This window comes from Delphinapterus leucas, chromosome X (assembly GCF_059928025.1).
Source record: "Delphinapterus leucas isolate spDelLeu-1000000601 "Yukka" chromosome X, BTC_Dleu_Yukka2, whole genome shotgun sequence".
Lineage (NCBI taxonomy): Eukaryota > Metazoa > Chordata > Mammalia > Artiodactyla > Monodontidae > Delphinapterus > Delphinapterus leucas.
This window is the reverse complement of record NC_143150.1, coordinates 63,455,001-63,478,754: the sequence shown is the minus strand read 5'-3', so window position 1 is coordinate 63,478,754 and position 23,754 is coordinate 63,455,001. Positions and strand designations below refer to the sequence as shown.

At 37.4% G+C, this 23,754-nt stretch overlaps 1 protein-coding gene across 1 annotated transcript in view; it reads left to right on the top strand.

The window, feature by feature from the left end:
• Nucleotides 1-10,213: 10,213 nt before the first annotated feature.
• The window catches only part of SH3BGRL (SH3 domain binding glutamate rich protein like), an 83,633-nt gene continuing 70,092 nt past the window's right edge, over nt 10,214-23,754 (top strand). The window contains exon 1 of the mRNA XM_022580821.2: nt 10,214-10,430. Coding sequence (XP_022436529.1) covers nt 10,386-10,430 — 45 coding nt within the window. The 5' untranslated portion in view covers nt 10,214-10,385. The remainder of the gene's footprint in view (nt 10,431-23,754) is intronic.

Sequence of the window (23,754 nt, the reverse complement as noted above, 5' to 3'; positions counted from 1 at the left end):
ATTCTTTCTCACTTTCTCTCTTTCTCTCCTCTCTTTCTTTCTTTCTATCTTTCTTTCTTCCTTTGTTTCTTTCTTCCTTCCTTTCTTTCTTTCTTTCTTTCTTTCTTTCTATCTTTCTTTCTTCCTTCCTTTCTTTCTTTCTTCCTTCCTTCCTTCCTTCCTTCCTTCCTTCCTTTCTTTCTTTCTTTCTTTCTTTCTTTCTTTCTTTCTAATTATTCTCCCTTTTATTCTGAGCTGTGTGGATGAAAGTTCTTGGTACTGCAGCCAGGAGTCAGCGCTCTGCCTCTGAGGTGGGAGAGCCAACTTCAGGACACTGGTCCACAAGAGACCTCCCAGCTCCACATAATATCAAATGGTGAAAATCTCCCTGAGATCTCCATCTCAACACCACCACGCAGCTTCACTCAACAACCAGCAAGCTACAGTGCTGGACACCCTATGCCAAACAACCAGGAAGGCAGGAACACAACCCCACCCATTAGCAGAGAGGCTGCCTAAATTCATAATAAACCCACAGACACCCCAAAACACACCACCAGTACATGGACCTGCCCACCTAAAAGACAAGATTCAGCCTCATCCACCAGAACACAGGCACTAGTCCCCTCCACCAGGAAGCGTACACAACCCATTGAACCAACTTTAGACACTGGGGACAGACAACAAAAAAAACGGGAACAACGAACCTGCAACCTGCAAAAAGCAGACCCCAAACACAGTAAGATAAGCAAAATGAGAAGACAGAAAAACACACATCAGATGAAGGAGCAAGATAAAAACCCACGAGACCTAACAAATGAAGAGGAACTAGGCACTCTACCTGAAAAAGAATTCAGAATAATGATAGTAAAGATTATCCAAAATCTTGGAAATAGAATAGAGAAAATGCAATAAACGTTTAACAAGGACCTAGAAGAAGTAAAGATGAAACAAGCAACGATGCACAACACAGTAAATGAAATTGAAAATACTCTAGATGGGATCAATAGCAGAATAACTGAGGCAGAAGAATGGATAAGTGACCTGGAAGATAAAATAGTGGAAATAACTACTGCAGAGCAGAATAAAGAAAGAAGAATGAAAAGAACTGAAAACCGTCTCAGAGACCTCTGAGACATCATTGAAAACTTCCCTAATATGGGAAAGGAAATAGTTAATCAAGTCCAGGAAACACAGAGAGTCCCATACAGGATAAATACAAGGAGAAATACACCAAGACAAGTATTAATCAAACTGTCAAAAATTAAATACAAAAATAAACATATTAAAAGGAGCAAGGGAAAAACATCAAATAATGCACAAGGGAATCTCCGTAAGGGTAACAGCTGATCTTTCAGCAGAAACTCTGCAGGCCAGAAGGGACTGGCAGGACATATTTAAAGTGATGAAGGAGAAAAACCTACAACCAAGATTACTCTACACAGCAAGGATCTCATTCAGATTTGATGGAGAAATTAAAACCTTTACAGACAAGCAAAAGCTGAGGGAGTTCAGCACCACCAAACCAGCTTTACAACAAATGTTAAAGGAACTTCTCTAGGCAAGAAACACAAGAGAAGGAAAAGACCTACAATAACAAACCCAAAACAATTTAGAAAATGGGAATAGGAACATACATATCGATAATTACCTTAAATGTACATGGATTAAATGCTCCCACCAAAAGACACAGACTGGCTGAATGGACACAAAAACAAGACCCATATATATGCTGTCTACAAGAGACCCACGTCAGACCTAGAGAGAAATACAGACTGAACGTAAGGAGATGGAAAAATATATTGCGTGCAAATGGAAACCAAAAGAAAGCTGGAGTAGCAATTCTCATATCAGACAATATAGACTTTAAAATAAAGACTATAAGAAGAGACAAGGAAGGACACCACATAATGATCAAGGGATTGATCCATGAAGAAGATATAACAATTGTAAATATTTATGCATCCAATATTGGAGCACTTCAATTCATAAGGCAAATGCTAACAGCCATAAAAGGGGAAATTGACAGTAACACATTCATAGTAGGGGCCTTTAACACCCCACTTTCACCAATGGACAAATCATCCAAAATGAAAATAAATAAGGAAACACAAGCTTTAAATGATACATTAAACAAGATGGGCTTAATTGATATTTATAGGACGTTCCATCCAAAAACAACAGAATACACATTTTTCTCAAGTTCTCATGGAGCATTCTCCAGGATAGATCATATCTTGTGTCACAAACCAAGCCTTGGTAAATGTAAGAAAACTGAAATTGTATCAAGTATCTTTTCCGACCACAATGCTATGAGACTATATCAACTACAGGAAAAGATCTGTGAAAAATACAAACACAAGGAGGCTAAACAATACACTACTTAAAAACAAAGAAAAACACTGAAAAAATCAAAGACGAAATCAAAAAATATCTAGAAACAAATAACAATGGAGACACGATGACCCAAAACCTATGGGATGCAGCAAAAGCAGTTCTAAGAGGGAATTTTATAGTAATACTATCCTAACTCAAGAAACAGGAAACATCTCGAATAAACAACCTAACATTGCACCTAAAGCAATTAGAGAAAGAAGAACAAAAATATCCCAAAGTTAGCAGAAGGAAAAAAATCATAAAAATCAGGTCAGAAATAAATGAAAAAGAAATGAAGGAAACAATAGCAAAGATCAATAAAACTAAAAGCTGTTTCTTTGAGAAGATAAACAAAATTGATTAACAATTAGCCAGACACATCATGAAAAAAAGAGAGAAGACTCAAATCAATAGAATTAGAAATGAAAAAGAAGTAACAACTGACACTGCAGAAATACAAAAGATCATGGGAGATTACTACAAGCAACTCTATGCCAATAAAATGGACAACCTGGAAGAAACGGACAAATTCTTAGAAATGCACTACCTGCCAAGACAGAATCAGGAGGAAGTTGAAAATATGAACAGACCAATCAAAAGCACTGAAATTGAAGCTGTGATTAAAAATTTTCCAACAAACAAAAGCCCAGGACCAGATGGCTTCACAGGGGAATTCTATCAACCATTTAGAGAGGAGCTAACACCTATCCTTCTCAAACACTTCCAAAATATAGCAGAGGGAGGAACACTCTCAAACTCCTTCTACGAGGTCACCATCATCCTGATACCGAAACCAGACAAGGATGTCAAAAGAAAATAAACTACAGGCCAATATCACTGATGAACATAGATGCAAATATCCTCAACAAAATACTAGCAAACAGAATCCAACAGAACATTAAATGGATCATAGACCATGATCAAGTGGGGTTTATTCCAGGAATGCAAGGATTCTTCAATATACGCAAATCAATGAACGTGATACACCATATTAAAAAATTGAAGGAGAGAAACCATATGATCATCTCAATAGATGTAGAGAAAGCTTTCAACAAAATTCAACACCCTTTTATGATAAAAACCCTGCAGAAAGTAGGCATAGAGGGAACTTTCCTCAACATAATAAAGGCCATATATGACAAGCCCACAGCCAACATCATCCTCAATGGTGAAAAACTGAAAGCATTTCCAGTAAGATCAGGAACAAGACAAGGTTTCCCACTCTCACCACTCTTATTCAACATAGTTTCAGAAGTTTCAGCCACAGCAATCAGAGAAGAAAGGAAATGAAAGGGATCCAAATCAGAAAAGAAGAAGTAAACCTGTCACTGTTTGCAGATGACATGATACTATACATAGAGAATCCTAAAGATGCTACTAGAAAGCTACTAGAGCTAATCAATGAATTTGGTAAAGTAGCAGGATACAAAATTAATGCATAGAAATCTCTGGCATTCCTATACCCTAATGATGAAAAATCTGAAAGTGAAATCAAGGAAACACTCTCATTTACCATTGCAACAAAAAGAATAAAATATCTCGGAATAAACATACCTAAGGAGACAAAACACTTGTAGGCAGAAAATTATAAGACACTGATGAAAGAAATTAAAGATGATACAAATAGAATGAGAGATATACCATATTCTTGGATTGGAAGAATCAACAGTGTGAAAATGACTCTACTAACCCAAAGCAATCTACCGATTCAATGCAATCCCTATCAAACTACTACTGGCATTTTTCACAGAACTAGAACAAAACATTTCACAATTTGTATGGAAACACAAAAGACCCCGAATAGTCAAAGCAATCTTGAGAACGAAAAACAGAGCTGGAGGAATCAGGCTTCCTGACTTCAGACTATACTACAAAGCTACAGTAATCAAGACAGTATGGTACTGGCACAGAAGCAGAAATATAGATCAATGGAACAGGATAGAAAGCCCAGAGATAAACCCACACACATGTGGTGACCTTATATTTGATAAAGGAGGCAGGAACGTACAGTGGAGAAAGGACAGCCTCTTCAATTAGTGGTGCTGGGAAATTGGACAGGTACATGTAAAAGTATGAGATTAGATCACTCCCTAACACCATACATGAAAATAAGCTCAAAATGGATTAAAGACCTAAATTTAAGGCCAGAAACTATCAAACTCTTAGAGGAAAACATAGGCAGGACACTCTATGACATAAATCACAGCAAGATCCTTTTTGACCCACCTCCGAGAGAAATGGAAACAAAAATAAAAATATACAAATGGGACCTAATGAAACTTCAAAGCTTTTGCACAGCAAAGGAAACCATAAACCAGACAAAAGACAACCCTCAGAATGGGAGAAAATATTTGCAAATTAAGTAACTGACAAAGGATTAATCTCCAAAATTTACAAGCAGCTCATGCAGCTCAATAACAAAAATCAAACAACCCAATCCAAAAATGGGCAGAAGACCTAAATAGAAAGAAGAGATACAGACTGCCAACAAACACATGAAAGAATGCTCAACATCATTAATCATTAGAGAAATGCAAATCAAAACTACAATGAGATATCATCTCACACTAGTCAGAATGGCCAACAGCAAAAAATCTAGAAACAATAAATGCTGGAGAAGGTGTGGAGGAAAGGGAACACTCTTGCACTGCTGGTGGGAATGTGAATTGGTACAGCCAGTATGGAGAACAGTATGGATGTTCCTTCAAAAACTACAAATAAAACTACCAAATGACCCAGCAGTCCCACTACTGGGCATGTGTACTGAGAAAACCATAATTCAAAAAGAGTCAATTACCAAAATGTTCATTGCAGCTCTATTTACAATAGCCCAGAGATGGAAACAACCTAAGTGTCCATCATCAGATGAATGGATAAAGATGTGGCACATATATACAATGGAATATTACTCAGCCATAAAAAGAAACAAAATTGAGCTATTTGTAATGAGGTGGATGGACCTAGAGTGTGTCATACAGAGTGAAGTAAGTCAGAAAGAGAAAGACAAATACCGTATGTGAACACATATATATGGAATTTAAAAAATGTCATGAAGAACCTAGGGGTAAGACAGGAATAAAGACACAGACCTACTGGAGAATGGACTTGAGGATATGGGGACGGGGAAGGGTAAGCTGTGACAAAGTGAGAGAGTGGCATGGACATATATACAGTACTAAACGTAAAACAGATAGCTAGTGGCAAGCAGCCGCATTGTACAGGGAGATCAGCTCGGTGTTTTGTGACCACCTAGAGGGGTGGGATAGGGAGGGTGGGAGGGAGGGAGATGCAAGGGGGAAGAGATATGGGAACATATGTATATGTATAACTGATTCACTTTGTTATAAAGCAGAAACCAACACACCATTGTAAAGCAATTATACTCCACTAAAGATGTAAAGATGTAAAGAAAAAAAAGTTCAAAAAAAAAGATACTAGAAAACGAAAATCATATTAAAGCTAAAGCAAAAAAAAAAGAAATAAGATCAATGAAGAAATCAATATGACTGAAAAAGAAGATAGAAAATCAGTGAAATCCAAATCTGTTTCCCTGAGAAGACCAACAAACTCAATAATCTTCTAGCCAAACAGATCAGAAAAAAAAAATAAAGATGCAAATTTCCAATGTCAGAAATGAGAGAGGCGATACCACTAAAAATTCTACACATATTAAAAGGAGAATAAGACAATATTATGAACAACTTTATGCCAATAAATTCACAACTTTGGTGAATTTGAAAAAAAAAAAGAAAAGAAAAGGGGATGAATTTTAACTTCAAAGAGCTCAGTGATGAGTTAGCACTGCTTTTGCCCACAGTGGGCATTTGCTGAGCAAGATAATGAAGCTTCTAGGCAGACCTTCTCTTTCAGCATGCGGAATGAAAATAACCCACCTGAAGACAACTAACCCTGAGAGGGGTGTGAGAGCATAAGCAGTCTCCACTTGCAAAAGGTAAAAGCTGTCCTGATGAATTAAGTATCAATTAAGGCAAGGAGATAGAAGGAAAATTCAGAGAAATGTTGATGTGGGAGAGTTTTCTCATCATAAAGCAGAACCTCTAGTGAATACAGCAAAAATGCTTCAGAGGAGTGAAGCATGGAGATTGAAACCTGAGGTAGAATTTCTGGATGTGAGATGTCTTCTAGTTTACATCCTATGTCATATGCACGACCCATATCTACCAGAATTTATTAGACACCTGTGTGAAACCATTCCATGTGACAGATATCCTCAATTCTGTAACCTTCATATTCTATCTGTTCACCTGTGCCCATGCCATTCACCCCAATTCTACCACTGTATGTACATCTCACTGAAACTGTCCTGTGCCCTCCAGCTCAGCAGTTGGCCCAAAAATTCAGCACAGAGAACCAAAATGTATGTTTCTGTGTAGTGCTGTACTCATTCTAATGCCATTACCAGTATGAGTGCCTGGCGCATCTAAGGAGGTATGGGGCAGGGAAGTATATGTAGGAACTTACCTGCCACCTCAGCAAAGTTCCAAATGTTAGGGACTTATATCAGGAAAATCAGTGAGGGAGAAGAGGAGAGTAAAACCTGCCAAGAACTGTCCTTAGATTCCATTCTCTACAACCATGGCCACAAAGCCTCTACTCAAACCTCCCCAGCCGAATTCTTGTGATTGGGAAAACATCAGCTAGTTTTTCAATGAAATCAACATTCTTTTCCTCTCAGATCAGGGCAATACTGGGTCCAAATTATAACATTATAACAATAGGCTGGAGTAACTCTCCAGTTTGCCAGCAATTGCACATCTAGGAATTTACTTTGAAAAAATTTTTAGAGATGTGGGCAAAGATTTATTGATAAATGTATACTACAGTCCTAACTACATAGAATAATTAAAAACAAGCAATATGTTCAACAATACAGAAATGTTTAAATACATTTTGGTACATCTGTAAAATGGAATCATGTAAAGCCATTAAAATCATGTAGGATAATATTTTCTGTCCTGTGCTAAGTTTTAAAATATATTTTCTAAGTGACAAAGAACGATTTAAAAAATAGTATGTATCTTGTAATAAATTTGAAAATTACATTCTCTCTCTCTCTTCCTCTTTACCACTTCTCTCAACCCCTCAACCCACCCTCATCTATCTATCTCTGACTAGGTTGGAAAGGCTTATGCCACCATATTAAAAGTAGTTATCTCCAGATACTATTTTTAATATAGTAGTATTACTATATTAAATAGTAATGTGGGTGATTTTTTCTTGTCAATGTTTGTTAAGTTTTCTGCACACAGTATAAAATCATTTTATAATTTATGAAAAATATTATTTCATTAAAAAATGAATAGATTTCCTGTGGCAATTGGTCACAAATACTGTTTGAAAACCCTTGATCCATCTTCTTTAATCAGACCTTAACCTTTCCAGTTGAATTATATGAACAGATGGTTTTGGAGACTGCTCTATGAACTATTAAAATGAAGCAAAAATGACCATTCTAAAATGTACATTCCAGAGATGGTTAACTATAGTAAGGAACAAGTATAATATAACCTACAATGTTATTTTCTAGGATAAAATCATTGGTAAAGCCCCCCTGCCCCTTGTATCCCAAGTATTGTTAATAAGGACCAATAGATTTTGTTTATATATGAATTTATGGGGAAATTTTTCACTTAGGTTAATACATCTGTATTTAAAAGAAATGAAACACCAGGAATTGTCTTCCCATTTCTCAAATTTCCTGATAAGATCCACTGGACTCATTGCTAATCCTGTCTGCCACTCAGTTTTCTGGAGATATTAATTTTGTCATATGCGTATGTAGAATACATAGAAGAGTTTTCCTTTCTTTCTCTTTATGTTTTTCATCAATTCAAAATAAACTATAGGTCCAAATAGAATATATATTGACCACTGAGAGGTGGTAGGTTAGATTATGTTATTATATGGCAAATTATGCCCATTATGCCAAATCACAAACTGAAGGAAGATTTTCCTGTTCTGTGGTCTAAGAAGCACAATAACAGTCACCTTGATGTTGACCATGATGAGGGTGGCTAGGTCACCCTGACTTACTTCAGCCTGATCATTTGTATAAAGATTTTGATTTGCATCTAATAAAGGTAAGAGTTGGACAGATGGAGAAGGCAGAAAAGTATGACGATGTGGGGAAAAGGCAAAGAAAGGAACAGGAAGAGCAAAGGCATGGAAATGGTAATAAGTATGGTTATTGCAGTGGGGAGTCACCAATGATTATTCAAGGAAGTTAGTTTGGGGGAGCAATCGGTAAGACTGTATGGATAGTGTAGGGCCAGATTACGGTGGGAGCACTTTAGAAACATAATCTAGCAATGGAAACCTTTTTTTTTTTTTTTTTTTTTTTTTTTTGCTGTGTGCGGGCCTCTCATTGTTGTGGCCTCTCCCGTTGCGGAGCACAGGCTCCGGATGCACAGGCTCAGCGGCCATGGCTCACGGGCCCAGCCGCTCCACGGCATGTGGGATCTTCCCAGACCGGGGCACGAACCCATGTTCCCTGCATCGGCAGGCGGACTCTCAACCACTGCGCCACCAGGGAAGCCCTGGAAACCTATCTTAAGTATTTCAGCCTACATTGTCTTTAGTGACACATGAAACTGATATTTTAGGAAGAAAAATAGCTAACAATTATTGAGTACTTTCCCTGTTACAGGCAGTGTATTAAAATGATATTTAAGAGGGTGGCCTTTGGAGTTGGTTGGATTTGAAGACCAATCTTAACTCTGGAATTTACTAGCTAAATAACTTTAGGAAAATTATTTTCCTGGGTTTGTTTCTTCATCTGAAAAATTGATGTGATAATATCCACCTCTTGAGGTTGTTGTATGGATCACAGAGTTTGGAGAAGGGAGAATCTGTGAACAGGGAACAGTTAGGAAGCTGTTACAATTACTGAACCTAGACAAAGATGATAAATCACTAGAATGGAGAGGGAGGACAAACTTCAAAGTAAAGGTAAAGAAGTAGGGCAGGCGACTGACACCCTTTCTCCACTCTCATTCATCTTGCAAGTTCCTTATTTCTGTTCATTTGACATAATTCGGGAAGGTGAAATTACACTTTTGAAGTATATGGTCCCTCTCTGGGCATTACCAATTGTTTGCTCATTTCCCTAGAGCTACAAATAACCATTTGCTCTCTCTGTTCACCATTTCCACATCTCCTGCAACATATGATACAAACTCCCTTTCCACAGTCAGTTAGAAAGCAAACAAAACGTAACAGAAATCTTTCACGTTCTTACACTGTATTTTCCTTTTTTTTTTTTTTTTTGATTTGCAGTTTCTTCCTCCATTCTTGAGTTTGCCAGTCAATCAGGTTTCCTGCAAATTCTCACGGAAACAGGATTCCGTAATTTAACAAAAAGCAAAACTCAAAAAACCAATCCTGCTGTTTCTGGGCTTTGGGAAACTTGATACTTTTCCTAAACCTTCCAAGGCAGCGCTCAGTGCTTCAAGGTCCAATTCCTGCCACCAGCTAACATCAGAACAATCACTACGTAATAGGAGTCTTAAAATGCACGAGGCTTTGAGAACTTGGTCTTTATCACTAGTGTCTGGATTCAACGCAGAACTTCCTCTTTTAAAGAAGACATCTTATTTGCATACACTTCTGAGCAGGAAGTTACACGCAGAACTTCATCGCAATCTAATTTAATTCAACGCTCTCTCTTTCTTTTTCTTTCTCCTTTCCCTCTTCTCAGAGAGGGAATGGTCAAAAATAAATGTTTCAACAGATCTCGCGGTGCTATTCGAGATTCCCAATTAAAAAAAAAAAATTAGAAATGATGTAAACGAGCCTGTGCCTTCCGGGGTTTGGGGCTGGGACTGCCGCCCTCTGAGCACAGTGAAAGCAGCCAAGAGAGGAGGCGGGGCTCTGGCGAGTTCCCCTTCCACCTTCCCCCACCCTTCTTTCCCAACCTCTGTAAGGCCCCTAGCTTGATTCCAGCCTTTGCTGCAGCTGCTCTCCAGGCGTTTGCAGGACTCAAACAACTACAGCCGCTGTTCCCAACCAAGATGGTGATCCGTGTGTATATTGCATCTTCCTCTGGCTCCACGGCGGTAAGGAGGGTGGGAAGCCCACCTTTGTTGTTTTTCTACACATCAGTCTCCTGCTGCCCCAGAACCGTTAAATTGCAGAAGTTAGTCTGGCAGTTTCTCCTTCGTTAGACACCCGCATTTCTCACCCCACCCCCTTCTTCCCTTTCTTCTCTTTGTTGCATCGATTTCATTTTTCCATGGAGTTTAGCTTTGTTTGCCTAGTGATGTTAGTCCCACATTTCTTCTCTGAAGAAAAAAGAAAGCTACCGAGTTTTGGTAAATGGGAGATGGTGGTATAGGGTCTTTGGGGTTAGGTGAAGAAGTCAAGAAAGTCTCACACTGGTAAGTTTCAAGAGTGGGACATTTCACATATTTGCTGTAGGTAGTGAGGCAGGGGCAGGGCACATCTGTAAAGGATGTAAAACATGCTGTTAATGATGATGACTGAGCGGAGGCCTACTGAGGCACTGTGATTATATTTCACAGAGTGAGACCCTTGTAATCAAATAGTTATATTTTGCCACTGTGTAGGAGGGGGTATTTAACTTCAGCCTAAAGAGTCTGTTAGAACTAGACAGAATGGGAGCGGAAGTTGGGAACAATGATATAAAGTTGTGGGTTTTCTTTTTAAACAATGTAACAAGGGACCTGTTTTTCCCTTCCATATTGTCCCTTATTTTGACCTTTTCTTTTCTTTCAAAAGATGCTACTTCAAACAGTTTCTAACTGCTTCAAATACATTGAGAACTGGAAGGGAACTAACAAGTGCCTTCTTGTGTATTTGCGGATTCCAATGGTGGCTTCTTCAAATGATAGGGAAACCCTCTCTCATCCCCCGTGCTCTTAATTTAGAATAACAATTTTCACCAGTTGTGGGGAGAAATAGGCTAAGCTGGGGTGAAAGCAGAGTGTATATTCATGGTAAATGAAAGTGTCTCTGTGTTTCACAGCTCAGGAGAAAAGCCAACAGTGGCAAGAGCAGATGTGTGGGATCAGAATGTAGAATGTATGAACCCCCTCCCTCTTCTGAGCTTCAGAGCAGCAGCTATCCCATGTTTTCTGTTGTTGTTGTGTTTTCGTTTTTGTTTCGTTTACCCCCTAAGAGGGTTTGGAATAGAACTGAAAGTTGCGTGAAATCACAAGGAGCTTGAACCTTCAACTTGTCTTCTCTGGCTACCACTTGTGGGTGTGTTTAGACAGTTTTGAAATAGAATACTTAAAGTTACACTTTTGGAGCAAGTTTAGGTTGGAAAAAATAAAACTTTTTATATTGTCTTTGAACTTCACTTTATGAGCCTCTTGCCTTATTATTTTCCATATATATTATGATATTTAAAATAATGTTAAAGCTGCCCAGGGTCTCAATTCCAATAAAATAATTGTAAAATTTAAAACATCAGCTTAATACCTTTAGTTAAATCCCTAATTAGGTTGGGCAGATCAGGAAGCTAGTTTTGGTGATTTCACTTTGGGTGACATGCAGTTTCAGTACTGCTATTTATTCTTTGCTTTCTTGCTCTTCTACCCCTCCCTGAAAAGCAGATTCAAGATGAAACTCCTTTCAGAATTTCTATTCAAATAAGAACAACTATACCTCTCTCTTTGTTAAGACTTAAGTTTCTTAGGGCCTTAAAAATGACTACTGTCTCCTACTATGTACATTATTAGATTCCATTGTTGAAGACTATGCAAATAAAAAATATTTATGCTTTTTTTGTTTTGTTTCAATTGTTTTTCTTATGGGTAATTATAAATTTGTTTGTTGTTGCAGTAATTATAGTTCCTATGAACCTGATATCAAAGTTCTACTGCGTATTGCCAAAATAAATTCTTATTGTATTATAATCTTATAGTACTTTTAAATAATATTAAAACAGGATAAAATGAGTATACTTCAGAAGAGCTCCTTTGTAACATAAATGGGGACTCTTCAGCTTGCAATACTAAGGTTTTTTTCCTTTAAGAAAGCTGTCATGTTGTTTTTAACATACGGTTTAGAAATTTTGGGGCAAACATCCTAACACGAATCCAGCAATTGTACAAAGTGAGATGTTCTATAAGTGACTAAGTGTAGTTTTCTGAAGAGCATTTAAAAGAAAGCTTTTGGTTTTGGATTGTGAATCTTTGACTATTTTCTTACTCCTGCTAGTGATTTTCATAAAAATAACCAATACTAGATATTGTATCAGGCAAGGGAGGATCTATGATGATTGCAACTTAGTGTGACCTTAAGACTCCCTTTCCTTCATAGACCAATTAAAAAAAAAACAAAACTTTTCAAACTTGTACTCAACTCTGCCCTAATACAGAGGTATAGCACTTGCTTCTCAAAAGTTTATAAATGAGGGCTTCCCTGGTGGCGCAGTGGTTGAGAGTCCGCCTGCTGATGCAGGGGACACGGGTTCGTGCCCCTGTCCGGGGAGATCCTACATGCCGCGGAGCGGCTGGGCCCGTGAGCCATGGCCGCTGAGCCTGCGCGTCCGGAGCCTGTGCTCCGCAACGGGAGAGGCCACAGCAGTGAGAGGCCCGCGGACTGCAAAAAAAAAAAAAAAAAAAAAAAAGTTTAGAGATGAAAGCAGGCATATTGGGTTTTTTTGTTTATTTTGGTTTTTTTCTGCCTCTCCCGTTGCGGAAGACAGGCTCTGGACGCGCAGGCTCAGCGGCCATGGCTCACGGGCCCAGCCGCTCCACGGCATGTGGGATCTTCCCAGACCGGGGCACAAACCCGTGTCCCCTGCATCGGCAGGTGGACTCTCAACCACTGCGCCACCAGGGAAGCCCAAGGTACATTAGTGTTTGCAATGGATTTCTTGATAGTAGCCATAATAGTGTTAGTAAGTAGGAACACTTAAGTGTGTCGGGTAGAATCTCATTTTTTCTTGGCAATTTCTAGTCCTATGAGTTAGATACTATGATTATCTCTATTTTTCAAGATAAGGAAATACAGGTTTAGAGAGGTTAAACAACTTTCTCAAGGTCACACAAATAGTAAGCCACAGAGCTTGAATTCAACACAAGCCGTTTGAATCCAAATGACATATGTTTAAAGAAATACATCGTCCCAGTGATGCATGACAGCTAGGAGGCATGCAGAGATAAATGTGAACATGAGATGAGAGGTACAGAAGGGAGTAAGTCCTGTAAGTGGAATTGCTTGGGCATATACATACAGGAGAATAGAAAAATGAGGAGCTAGTGTAGAGGAGGGATAGCATGTCTAAAGGTGAATGTCAGTAAGTAGGCTAAATTCACTGAAGGCCAGGAAGATAGAGAAGATGCAGATTTGGAGCTGGTCTAGTATAGGTCAAGGTGAAAATTCAGGTCTTAATACTTTTTTTTTTTTTTTATGAAAACCATTTAGCAAGAATGCACCTCCCAAGTTGTTTGTCAGTAGGAAGTGATTTCTGCCTGTTCAAAACTGTTTGTGCATGTTTTGACCTATTGTAACAAAATAATATACGCCATATTTTTTCCTCGAAATTGTAATGTCCTGTAAGTTTGCATTTAATGGAAAAAGACTAGTAAGCACAGAACCTATAATAAACTTAATAAATTTCAATAACTTTTAACAAAAATCAACATTGGCCTTTGATCAGGTTTGCTAGAGAGATGATAGCTTGGAGAATTATAACTGGTTTGGAGTTTTCTTCCCATACTTCTTTTCCTCAGATCCATAATAATCTGCATTTCACAGTCTCTATGCATTTTAGGTGTGCTTGGTGTAGAAATTTTAAGATTGTGGTAGATAGATAGACTGTAGATTTCTGAGGGTATTATTTATGGTCCAACTTTTGTAAAATGATCTCTTTTATGACTGCTAAAACATAAACTAGTTGTAGCTTGGATTGTCCATATAGTAAATGAAATATATGTGATTTTCCTCTGTGGTGTTATTCTGTGCACGAGTTATAGAAACAAGCAAATAAAATGAACACTTGCGATTGCCAAATCATTAGTCACTAGGCAGTATTTTTTTCATTGGGATAATATGGATGTAGAACAACAAGCCACAGTTCTTTATCTATATGATTCAAAAGTAATTGCATTTAGGTGAAGAGTATTTTGCTCCTCTGTCTCTTTTTTTTTCATGGGAAGGCATTTTATTTTAAATATGACAGTGTGTATATGTCAATCCCAAACTCCCAATCTATTCCCCCCCCACATCCCCCCTGGTAACCATAGTTTATTCTCTAAGTCTGTGAGTCTGTTTCTGTTTTGTAAATAAGCTCATTTGTATCATTTTTTTTGATTCCGCATATAAGTGATATCATATGATATTTGTATTTCTCTGTCTGACTTACTTCACTTAGTATGATAATCTCCAGGTGCATCCATGTTGCTGCAAATGGCATTATTTCATTCTTTTTAATGGCTGGGGATTATTCCATTATATATATATACCACATCTTATTTATCCATTAATCTGTCGATGGACATTTAGGTTGCTTCCCTGTCTTGGCTATTGTAACAGTGCTGCAGTGAACATTGGGGTGCATGTATCCTTTCCAACCATGTTTTTCTCTGGATATATGCCCAGGAGTGTGATTGCTGAATCATATGGTAGCTCTATTTTTAGTTTTTTAATGAAACGCCATACTGTTCTCCATGCTCACTGTACTAATTTACATTCCCACCAACAGTGTAGATTTCCCTTTTCTCCACACCCTCTCCAGCATTTATTGTTTGCAGACTTTTTGATGATGGCCATTCTAACTGGTGTGATGTGATATCTCAATGCAGTTTCGATTTGCATTTCTCTAATAATTAGCAATGTTGAGTGTCTTTACATGTGCCTCTTGGCCATCTGTGTGTCTTCTTTGTAGAAATGTCTCTTTAGGTCTTCTGCATATTTTTGATTGGGTTATTTGTTTTAGTTTTGATATTGAGCTTCATGAGCTGTTTGTAAATTTTGGAGATTAATCCCTTGTCAGTTGCTTTGTTTTCAAATATTTTCTCCCATTCTGTGGGTTGTCTTTTCATTTTGTTTATGGTTTCCTTTGCTGTGCAAAAGCTTTTAAGTTTCATTAGGTCCCATTTGTTTATTTTTGTTTTCATTTCCATTACTCTGGGAGATAGATCAAAAAAGAACTTGCTGTGATTTATATCAAAGAGTGTACTGCCTACGTTTTCCTCTAAGAGTTTTATAGTGTCTGGTCTTACATTTAGGTCTTTAATCCATTTTGAGGTTTTTTCTGTGTGTCTGGTGTTAAAGAATATTCTAATTTCATTTTTTTATATGTAGCTGTTCAGTTTTCCCAGCACCATTTACTGAAGAAACTGTCTTTCTTCCATTTTATAGTCTTGTCTCCTTTGTCATAGATTAATTGCCATAGTTATGTGGGTTTATTTCTGGGTTGTCTGTCTTGTTCCATTGAGCTATAATTCTGTTTTTGTGCCAGTACCATACTGCTCTGATGACTGTAGCTTTGTAGTATAGTCTGAAGTCATGGAGCCTGATTCCTCCAGCTCTGTTTTTCTTTCTCAAGATTGCTTTGGGGCTTCCCTGGTGGTTCAGTGGTTGGGAGTCCACCTGCCGATGCAGGGGACACGGGTTCATGCCCTGGTCCAGGAAGATCCCACATGCCGCAGAGCGGCTGGGCCCGTGAGCCATGACCACTGAGCCTGCGTGTCCGGAGCCTGTGCTCCACAATGGGAGAGGCCACAACAGTGAGAGGCCCACATACTGCAAAAAAAAAAAAACACAAAAAACAAAAAAGATTGCTTTGGTTACTTAGGGTCGTTCGTGTCTCCATACAAATTTTAAGATTTTTTTGTTCTAGTTCTATGAAGAATGCCATTGGTAATTTGATAGAGATTGCACTGAATCTGTAGATTGCCTTGTGTAGTATAGTCATTTTGACAATACTGATTCTTACAATCCAAGGACATGGTATATATTTCCATCTGTCTGTGTTGTCTTTGATTTCTTTCATCAGCATCTTATAGTTTTCGGAGTACAGGTCTTTTGTCTCCTTAGGTAGGTATATTACTAAGTTTGTTATTTTTTTTTGATGTGATGGTAAATGGTATTGTTTCTTTAATTTCTCTCTCTGATCTTTCATTGTTAGTGTATATAAATGCAACAGATGTCTGTATTAATTTTGTATCCTGCAACTTAACTGAATTCATTGATGAGCTCTAGGAATTTTCTGGTAGCATCTTTAGGATATTCTGTGTACAGTATCATGTTGTCTGCAAACAATGACAGTTTTTCTTCTTTTCCAATTTGAATTCCTTTTATTTCTTTTTCTTCTGTGATTGCCATAGCTAGGACTTCCAAAACTATGTTGAAAAAAGTGGCTAGAGTGGACATCCTTGTCTTGTTCCTGATCTTAGAGGAAATGCTTTCAGCTTTTCACCATTGAGTATGATGTTAGCTGTAGGTTTGTCATATATGGTAGCTTCTCTGTCTTTGTATTTATAAATTGAACATCAATTTGATGTATGCTATGGTCTTTGTCGTAGCTGCCAAGGTTTGTTTGAATGCTGTGTAAAGGTATTCATAAACTAAGAGAAAAATTAGAAACTCTTCATGAGATGACTGTTTGGATATGCTTTTTGGATGCCCTGAACAATGGAAAATGGGAGCTCTCCCGTGGCAAATGCGGGAACTCAAGATCATTGCCTTCAGATTGGTGCCCTATATTTGGTGACTGATTACCTTAAACACACAGCAACAATGGCAAAGCCTTTGGAATACTTTGGCCCAATTTAAAGAGGCTCGGGAAACACAGTTATCAATGATGGTGATTATATGGTACTTGAAAGCAGAATGGTTATAAGAAAGAATATATTGCAGAAGGGTAGTAAAAGTTTCCTAATCTGGTAGGATAAAGGGATAAAATAGGTTCATTTTCGCTCAAAGACTAGTTACTCTATTGAGGAAAGGGTTTTGATCAATAAACCATAAGGTCAACCCTCCCCCTAGGTTGAGCTGGAAAAAAAAAAAGATTGAAGCCCCGGACACAATCAGTTAGAATGTTCTAATTCTCTGTAGTTAATCTCTAAATTCTTTTCTAAAATATATATTGTGCCATAAAACATATATCTTTTACAGGAATATTTTCTGCTTTAATTGAATTTTCAAAGGTGAATGTTGTGTTTCATTTCTTACCGATAAAATTAAACAGGTTGACAATTTGTTGATGACTATCTGACCATATGTTTGCTTTCAGCTCTAATTTTCAACCCACCAGAAAACCTTTTAAACCCAGTACTTAATTACTTCCTCTGATGCAGACCAAAATTAAACAAACATTTGTTTAGAGAGAAGGGGCAGCTCATTTATGATGACTATTTTTATTAATATGAGAGCAAAGCTGACTTTTCACACTTGGTCAATAGAGAAGAATTCTAAGCAAGGGGATTATTTTCTAGCTCAGTCCCTCACATTCTGGCTTTATTAGTTTGTTTGAACTGTTTTAGGTTGCCAGAACATCAGGCAAAAGTTAAATATAAACTAAAATATCACGACCAATTAAAAAATTATATATTTAATAGTATTCAATATTAGTGATGCTAGATTTTTGTTTCATTACTTTTCATTAATGTGACTAATCAAGATTTGACTTTAGTAATAGTAAAGCCTAACATTTATTTATGCATTGTGTATGTCAGGCACTGTACCCAGTGCTTTACATACTTTATTTCAATTAGTTTAATACTTGTGATAACATTTTGAGGTAAGTACTAGTAATAGATCCATTTCATGTAAGTGGAAGGGATATCTCTAAGACCCAGAAACTAGGTACATTGCTCAAGATAAAACAGTTACAAATGGCAGAACTGGGATTAGAACGCAGGTTGTTCTGACTCCAGAACTGGCTACTAAACACTGTGCTATTTACACTCCCTTTTAGAGTAGAGATATTGGACAGAAATTGTGTCAATAATACATTAAAATCTTATCATGTGATTGGGAATCTATAACTGCCGTTTAATAACTGGATGATGCCTGAAAAGAAAGAGAAAGACTGGATGATGCCTAACTAGGCAAATGTGTCTTCATCCATAATCTGCATGTGAGAGTTAGGTGGAAGTGAGGGAGATAGGTTAGTAGCAACATTTTCATATACAATTTAGTTCTTTTTAAAATAAAATTGCCTAACCAAGGGCACATTTTTAAATAGCATTTGTGACACATATTGAACTTCTATGACTTTGGTTCTCTTCCCTGAAAACTATCTTTGTGTGGTTATAGGCCAGCATAATTAAATTGTGGCTTTTTATGATTCTATAAATCTGAATTGATCAAGAAAGCAGTACATCTATGGCTTGTAAACTCTGGTTCTGGACTCTAGTCTTTGAGTTCTGTTCTTTTTGCTTAGTCCTTTCTGGAAATAAGACCCTATCATAGAGTTAGAGCAGAGCCAGTTTTGCTGAGGGGATTTCCAGCAGTGAGTCAAGACAAAAAGAGCTTCACCTTTTAGACACTGGAGAAAGTTCATCCCAGTTAAGAGTTACAACATGGGAAAATTTTGTCTGTTTGTTTCACCACTACTCAGCCAATTGTTTTACCATTAGCGCAGCATATTTCTCAACACTGAAATTAAAACAGTAAATATATATTTAATAATGGCTGTATTTTATGAGAAACCATTCTATCCAGTGTGATTTGGAAGCAAGATGAGTGTAGACAAGTACTTAATATGTTAAAAATATGGTAAAACATTGCACTTTAATTTCTCATGCAAATTTGTCAGGTTTAGTTGATAATAATAACAGCTATCATTCTTTGAGCTCTTAAAATGTGCCAGGCATAGTGGTAAGAACTTTAGGTGTGTTATTTAATTCTTGTGACAACCCAATGAAGTCAGTATTCCTATTATGTCCATTATTTTCTTCCTTTTTTTCATTCTTTTTTATTGTGATATAGTTGGTTTACAATATTATATGTTTCAGGTGTACAACTAGTGATTCACAGTTTTTAAAGGTTGTGCTCCATTTATAGTTAATATAAAATATTGGCTATATTCCGTGTGCTGTACAATATATCCTTGTAGCTTATACATTTTACACATAGTAGTTTGCACCTCTTAATCCCCTGCTATTTTGCCTATTTTTAGGAAGAGGAAACAGGCTCAGAGAGCTAGCAATGTCAGAGAGCTAGCAAAGCACCCCTCGTGTCTGTCTGATTCCAGAGCCCATAATCTTAACCTTTATGCTGTTCTGCCTACTGAGTGTTATTTATTCATTACCCAGCATGAATGTAGCTATGAAACTACTTTAAAAGTCATTGTAAAATTGCTTTTCTTCTGAACTTGGAAAATCATGAAAAGTACTTCTTAATTGGTCTATAGCAGTACCAAGAATAATTCTAGTGGCCTGTTACATCATGTAAAAAACTTAAAATTCTTTAGAGCAGAAAATTAAAGTCATAATAGCTTAGTGTATATGATTAGTTAGATTGCAGAACATGTACTTTTATCCCAATATAAGAAAATTACCTTGTGTAAGACAGTCTAACTAAAAGTAGATAAGACACATTGGTTGGGAAAGGGAATTTAAGTTTTTAACTAGAGCATGTAGATTTAGGGTGAGGTATGCGTTATGTCCTGTTGTCTGTGTGATTTGAGTACATCACTAAACCTTTCTTTGTTTCTCATTACCCTAACAAGTGAAATATAAATGACATAAAATTAAGAGTATTATGGAAGAAAACTTCTGCAAGTATCGTCATTGGAAATCTATTACTGAAAATTGTAGAACCTGATCTCATACTTTCAGAAATTTAAACATAATTAATTGGTCTTGCACATCAACTAAATATTTTGAACTCAAAAAATGGAAGTGGTTGGGATGAAGATTTTTCAATGAGTTTCTACTTAAAAATTTTAGAAATAAATGTCTTAACTTAAATCTTCAGATCAATATTGAGAGGGCACTCAGGCGTGGTGGTGGTGATATAGAGACTGGGCCAGGCAATAAGACAAACACCTGGTGAGTTTTTTTAACATCTTAATTGGAGTATAATTGCTTTACAATAGTGTGTTAGATTCCGCTGTATAACAAAGTGAATCAGCTATACATATACATACAACCCCATATCTCCTCCCTCATGCATCTCCCTCCCACACTCCCTATCCCACGCCTCTAGGTGGACAAAAAGCACCAAGCTGATCTCCCTGTGCTATGCGGTTGCTTCCCACTAGCTATTTTACATTTGATAGTGTATATATGTCCATGCCACCCTCTCACTTTGTCCCAGCTTACACATCCCCCTCCCTGTGTCCTCAAGTCCATTCTCTATGTCTGCGTATTTATTCCTGTCCTGCCCATAGGCTCTTCAGAACCATTTTTTTTTTAGATTCCATATATATGTGTTAGCATATGGTATTTGTTTTTCTCTTCTGGACTTACTTCACTCTGTATGACAGACTCTAGGTCCATCCACCTCACTATAAATAACTCAATTTTGTTTCTTTTTATGGCTGAGTAATATTCCATTGTATATATGTGCCACATCTTCTTTATCCATTCATCTGTTGATGGACTCTTAGGTTGCTTCCATGTCCTGGCTATTGTAAATAGAGCTGCAATTAACATTGTGGTACATGACTCTTTTTTTTGTTGTTGTTTAATTAATTAATATATTTTTGGCTGTGTTGGGTCTTTGTTTCTGTGTGAGGGCTTTCTCTAGTTGTGGCAAGCAGGGGCCACTCTTCATTACGTTGTGCAGGCCTCTCACTGTCGCGGCCTCTCTTGTTGTGGAGCACAGGCTCCAGATGTGTAGGCTCAGTAGTTGTGGCTCACGGGCCCAGTTGCTCTGCAGCATGTGGGATCTTCCCGGACCAGGGCTCGAACCTGTGTCCCCTGCATTGGCAGGCAGATTCTCAAGCACTGCACTACCAGGGAAGCCCTACATGACTCTTTTTGAATTATGGTTTTCTCAGGGTATGTGCCCAGAAGTGGGATTGCTGGGTCGTATGGTAGTTCTATTTTTAGTTTTTTGAGGAACCTCCATACTGTTCTCCATAGTGGCTTTATCAATTTATATTTCCACTAAAAGTGCAAGAGGGTTCCCTTTTCTCCATACACTCTCCAGCATTTATTCTTTGTAGATTTTTTGATGATGCCCATTCTTACTGGTGTGAGGTGATACCACATAGCAGTTTTGATTTGCATTTCTATAATGATTAGTGATGATGAGTATCCTTTCATGGGTTTGTTGGTAATCTGTATATCTTCTTTGGCTAAATGTCTATTTAGGTCCTCTGCCCACTTTTGGATAGGGTTGTTTGTTTTTTAGATATTGAGCTGCATGAGCTGCTTATAAATTTTGGAGATTATTCCTTTGTCAGTTGCTTCATTTGCAAATATTTTCTCCCATTCTGAGGGTTGTCTTTTTGTCTTGTTTATGGTTTCCTTTGCTATGCAAAAACTTTTAAGTTTGATTAGGTCCCATTTGTTTATTTTTGTTTTTATTTCCATTTCTCTCAGAGGTGGGTCAAAAAGGATCTTGCTGTGATATGTCATGGAATGTTCTGCCTATGTTTTCCTCTAAATGTTTTATAGTGTCTGGCCTTACATTTAGGGCTTTAACCCATTTGAATTTATTTTTGTGTATGGTATTAGGGAGTGTTCTAATTTCATTCCTTTACATGTAGCTATCCAGTTTTGCAAGCACCACTTATTGAAGAGGCTGTCTTTTCTCCATTGTATATTCTTGCCTCCTTTATCAAAGATAAGGTGACCATTGGTTCATGGGTTTATCTCTGGGCTTTCTATCCTGTTCCATTGATCTACCTTTCTGTTTTATTGCCAGTACCATACTGTCTGGATTACTGTAACTTTGTAGTATATTCTTAAATCGGGAAGCCTGGTTCCTCCAATTCCATTTTTCTTTCTCAAGATTGCTTTGGCTATTCGGGGTCTTTTGTGTTTCCATACAAATTGTGAAATATTTTGTTCTCGTTCTGTGAAAAATTCCATTGGTGATAGGGATTGCATTGAATCTGTAGACTGCTTTGGGTAGTAGAGTCATTTTCACAATTTTGATTCTTCCAATCCAAGAACATGGTATATCTCCCCATCTGTTTGTATCATCTTTAATTTCTTTCATCCGTGTCTTATAGTTTTCTGCATACAGGTCATTTGTCTCCTTAAGTAATTTATTCCTAGGTATTATATTCTTTTTGTTGCAGTGGTACATGGGAGTGTTTCCTTAATTTCTCTTTCGGATTTGTCATTATTAGTGTGTAGGGATGCAAGAGCTTTCTGTGCATTAATTTTGTATCCTGCTACTTTACCCAATTCATTGATTAGCCCTAGTAGTTTTCCGGTAGCATCTTTAGGATTCTCTCTATATAGTATCATGTAATCTGCAAACAGTGACAGCTTTACTTCTTCTTTTCCAATTTGGATTTCTTTTATTTCCTTTTCTTCTCTGATTGCTGTGGCTAAAACTTCCAAAACTATGTTGACTGATAGTAGTGAGAGTGGACAACATTTTCTTGCTCCTGATCTTAGAGGAAATGGTTTCAGTTTTTCACCATTGAGGATGATGTTGGCTGCGGGTTTGTCATATTTGCCCTTTATTATGTTGAGGTAAGTTCCCTCTATGCCTACTTTCTGGAGGGTTTTTATCATAAATGGGTGTTGAATTTTGTCAAAAGCTTTTTCTGCATCTATTGAGATGATCATATGGTTTTTCTCCTTCAATTTTTAATATGGCTTATCACATTGATTTATTTGCATATATTGAAGAACCCTTGCGTTCCTGGGGTAAACCCCACTTGATCTTGGTGTATGATCCTTTTAATGTGCTGTTGGTTTCTGTTTGCTGGTATTTAGTGGAGGATTTTTGCATCCATGTTCTTTATTGATATGGGCCTGTAATTTTCTTGTTTTGTGGGATCTTTGTCTGGTTTTGGTGTCAGGGTGATAGTGGCCTCATAGAATGTGTTTGGGAGTGTTCCTCCCTCTGCTATATTTTGGAAGAGTTTGAGAAGGATAGGGGTTAGTTGTTCTCTAAATGTTGATAGAATTCACCTGTGAAGCCATCTTGTCCTCGTCTTTTTTTGTTGGAAGATTTTAGATCACTGTTTCAATTTCAGTGCTTGTGATTGGTCTGTTTATATTTTCTATTATTTCTTCCTTGTTCAGTCTGAGAAGGCTGTGCTTGTCTAAGACTTTTTCCATTTCTTCCAGGTTGTCCATTTTATTGGCATATTGTTGCTTGTAGTAATTTCTCATGATCTTTTGTATTTCTGCAGTGTCAGTTGTTACTTCTCCTTTTCATTTCTAATTCTATTGATTTGAATCTCCTCCCTTTTTTAATCAATGAGTCTGGCTAATGGTTTATCAATTTTGTTTATCTTCTCAAAGAACCAGCATTTAGTTTTAT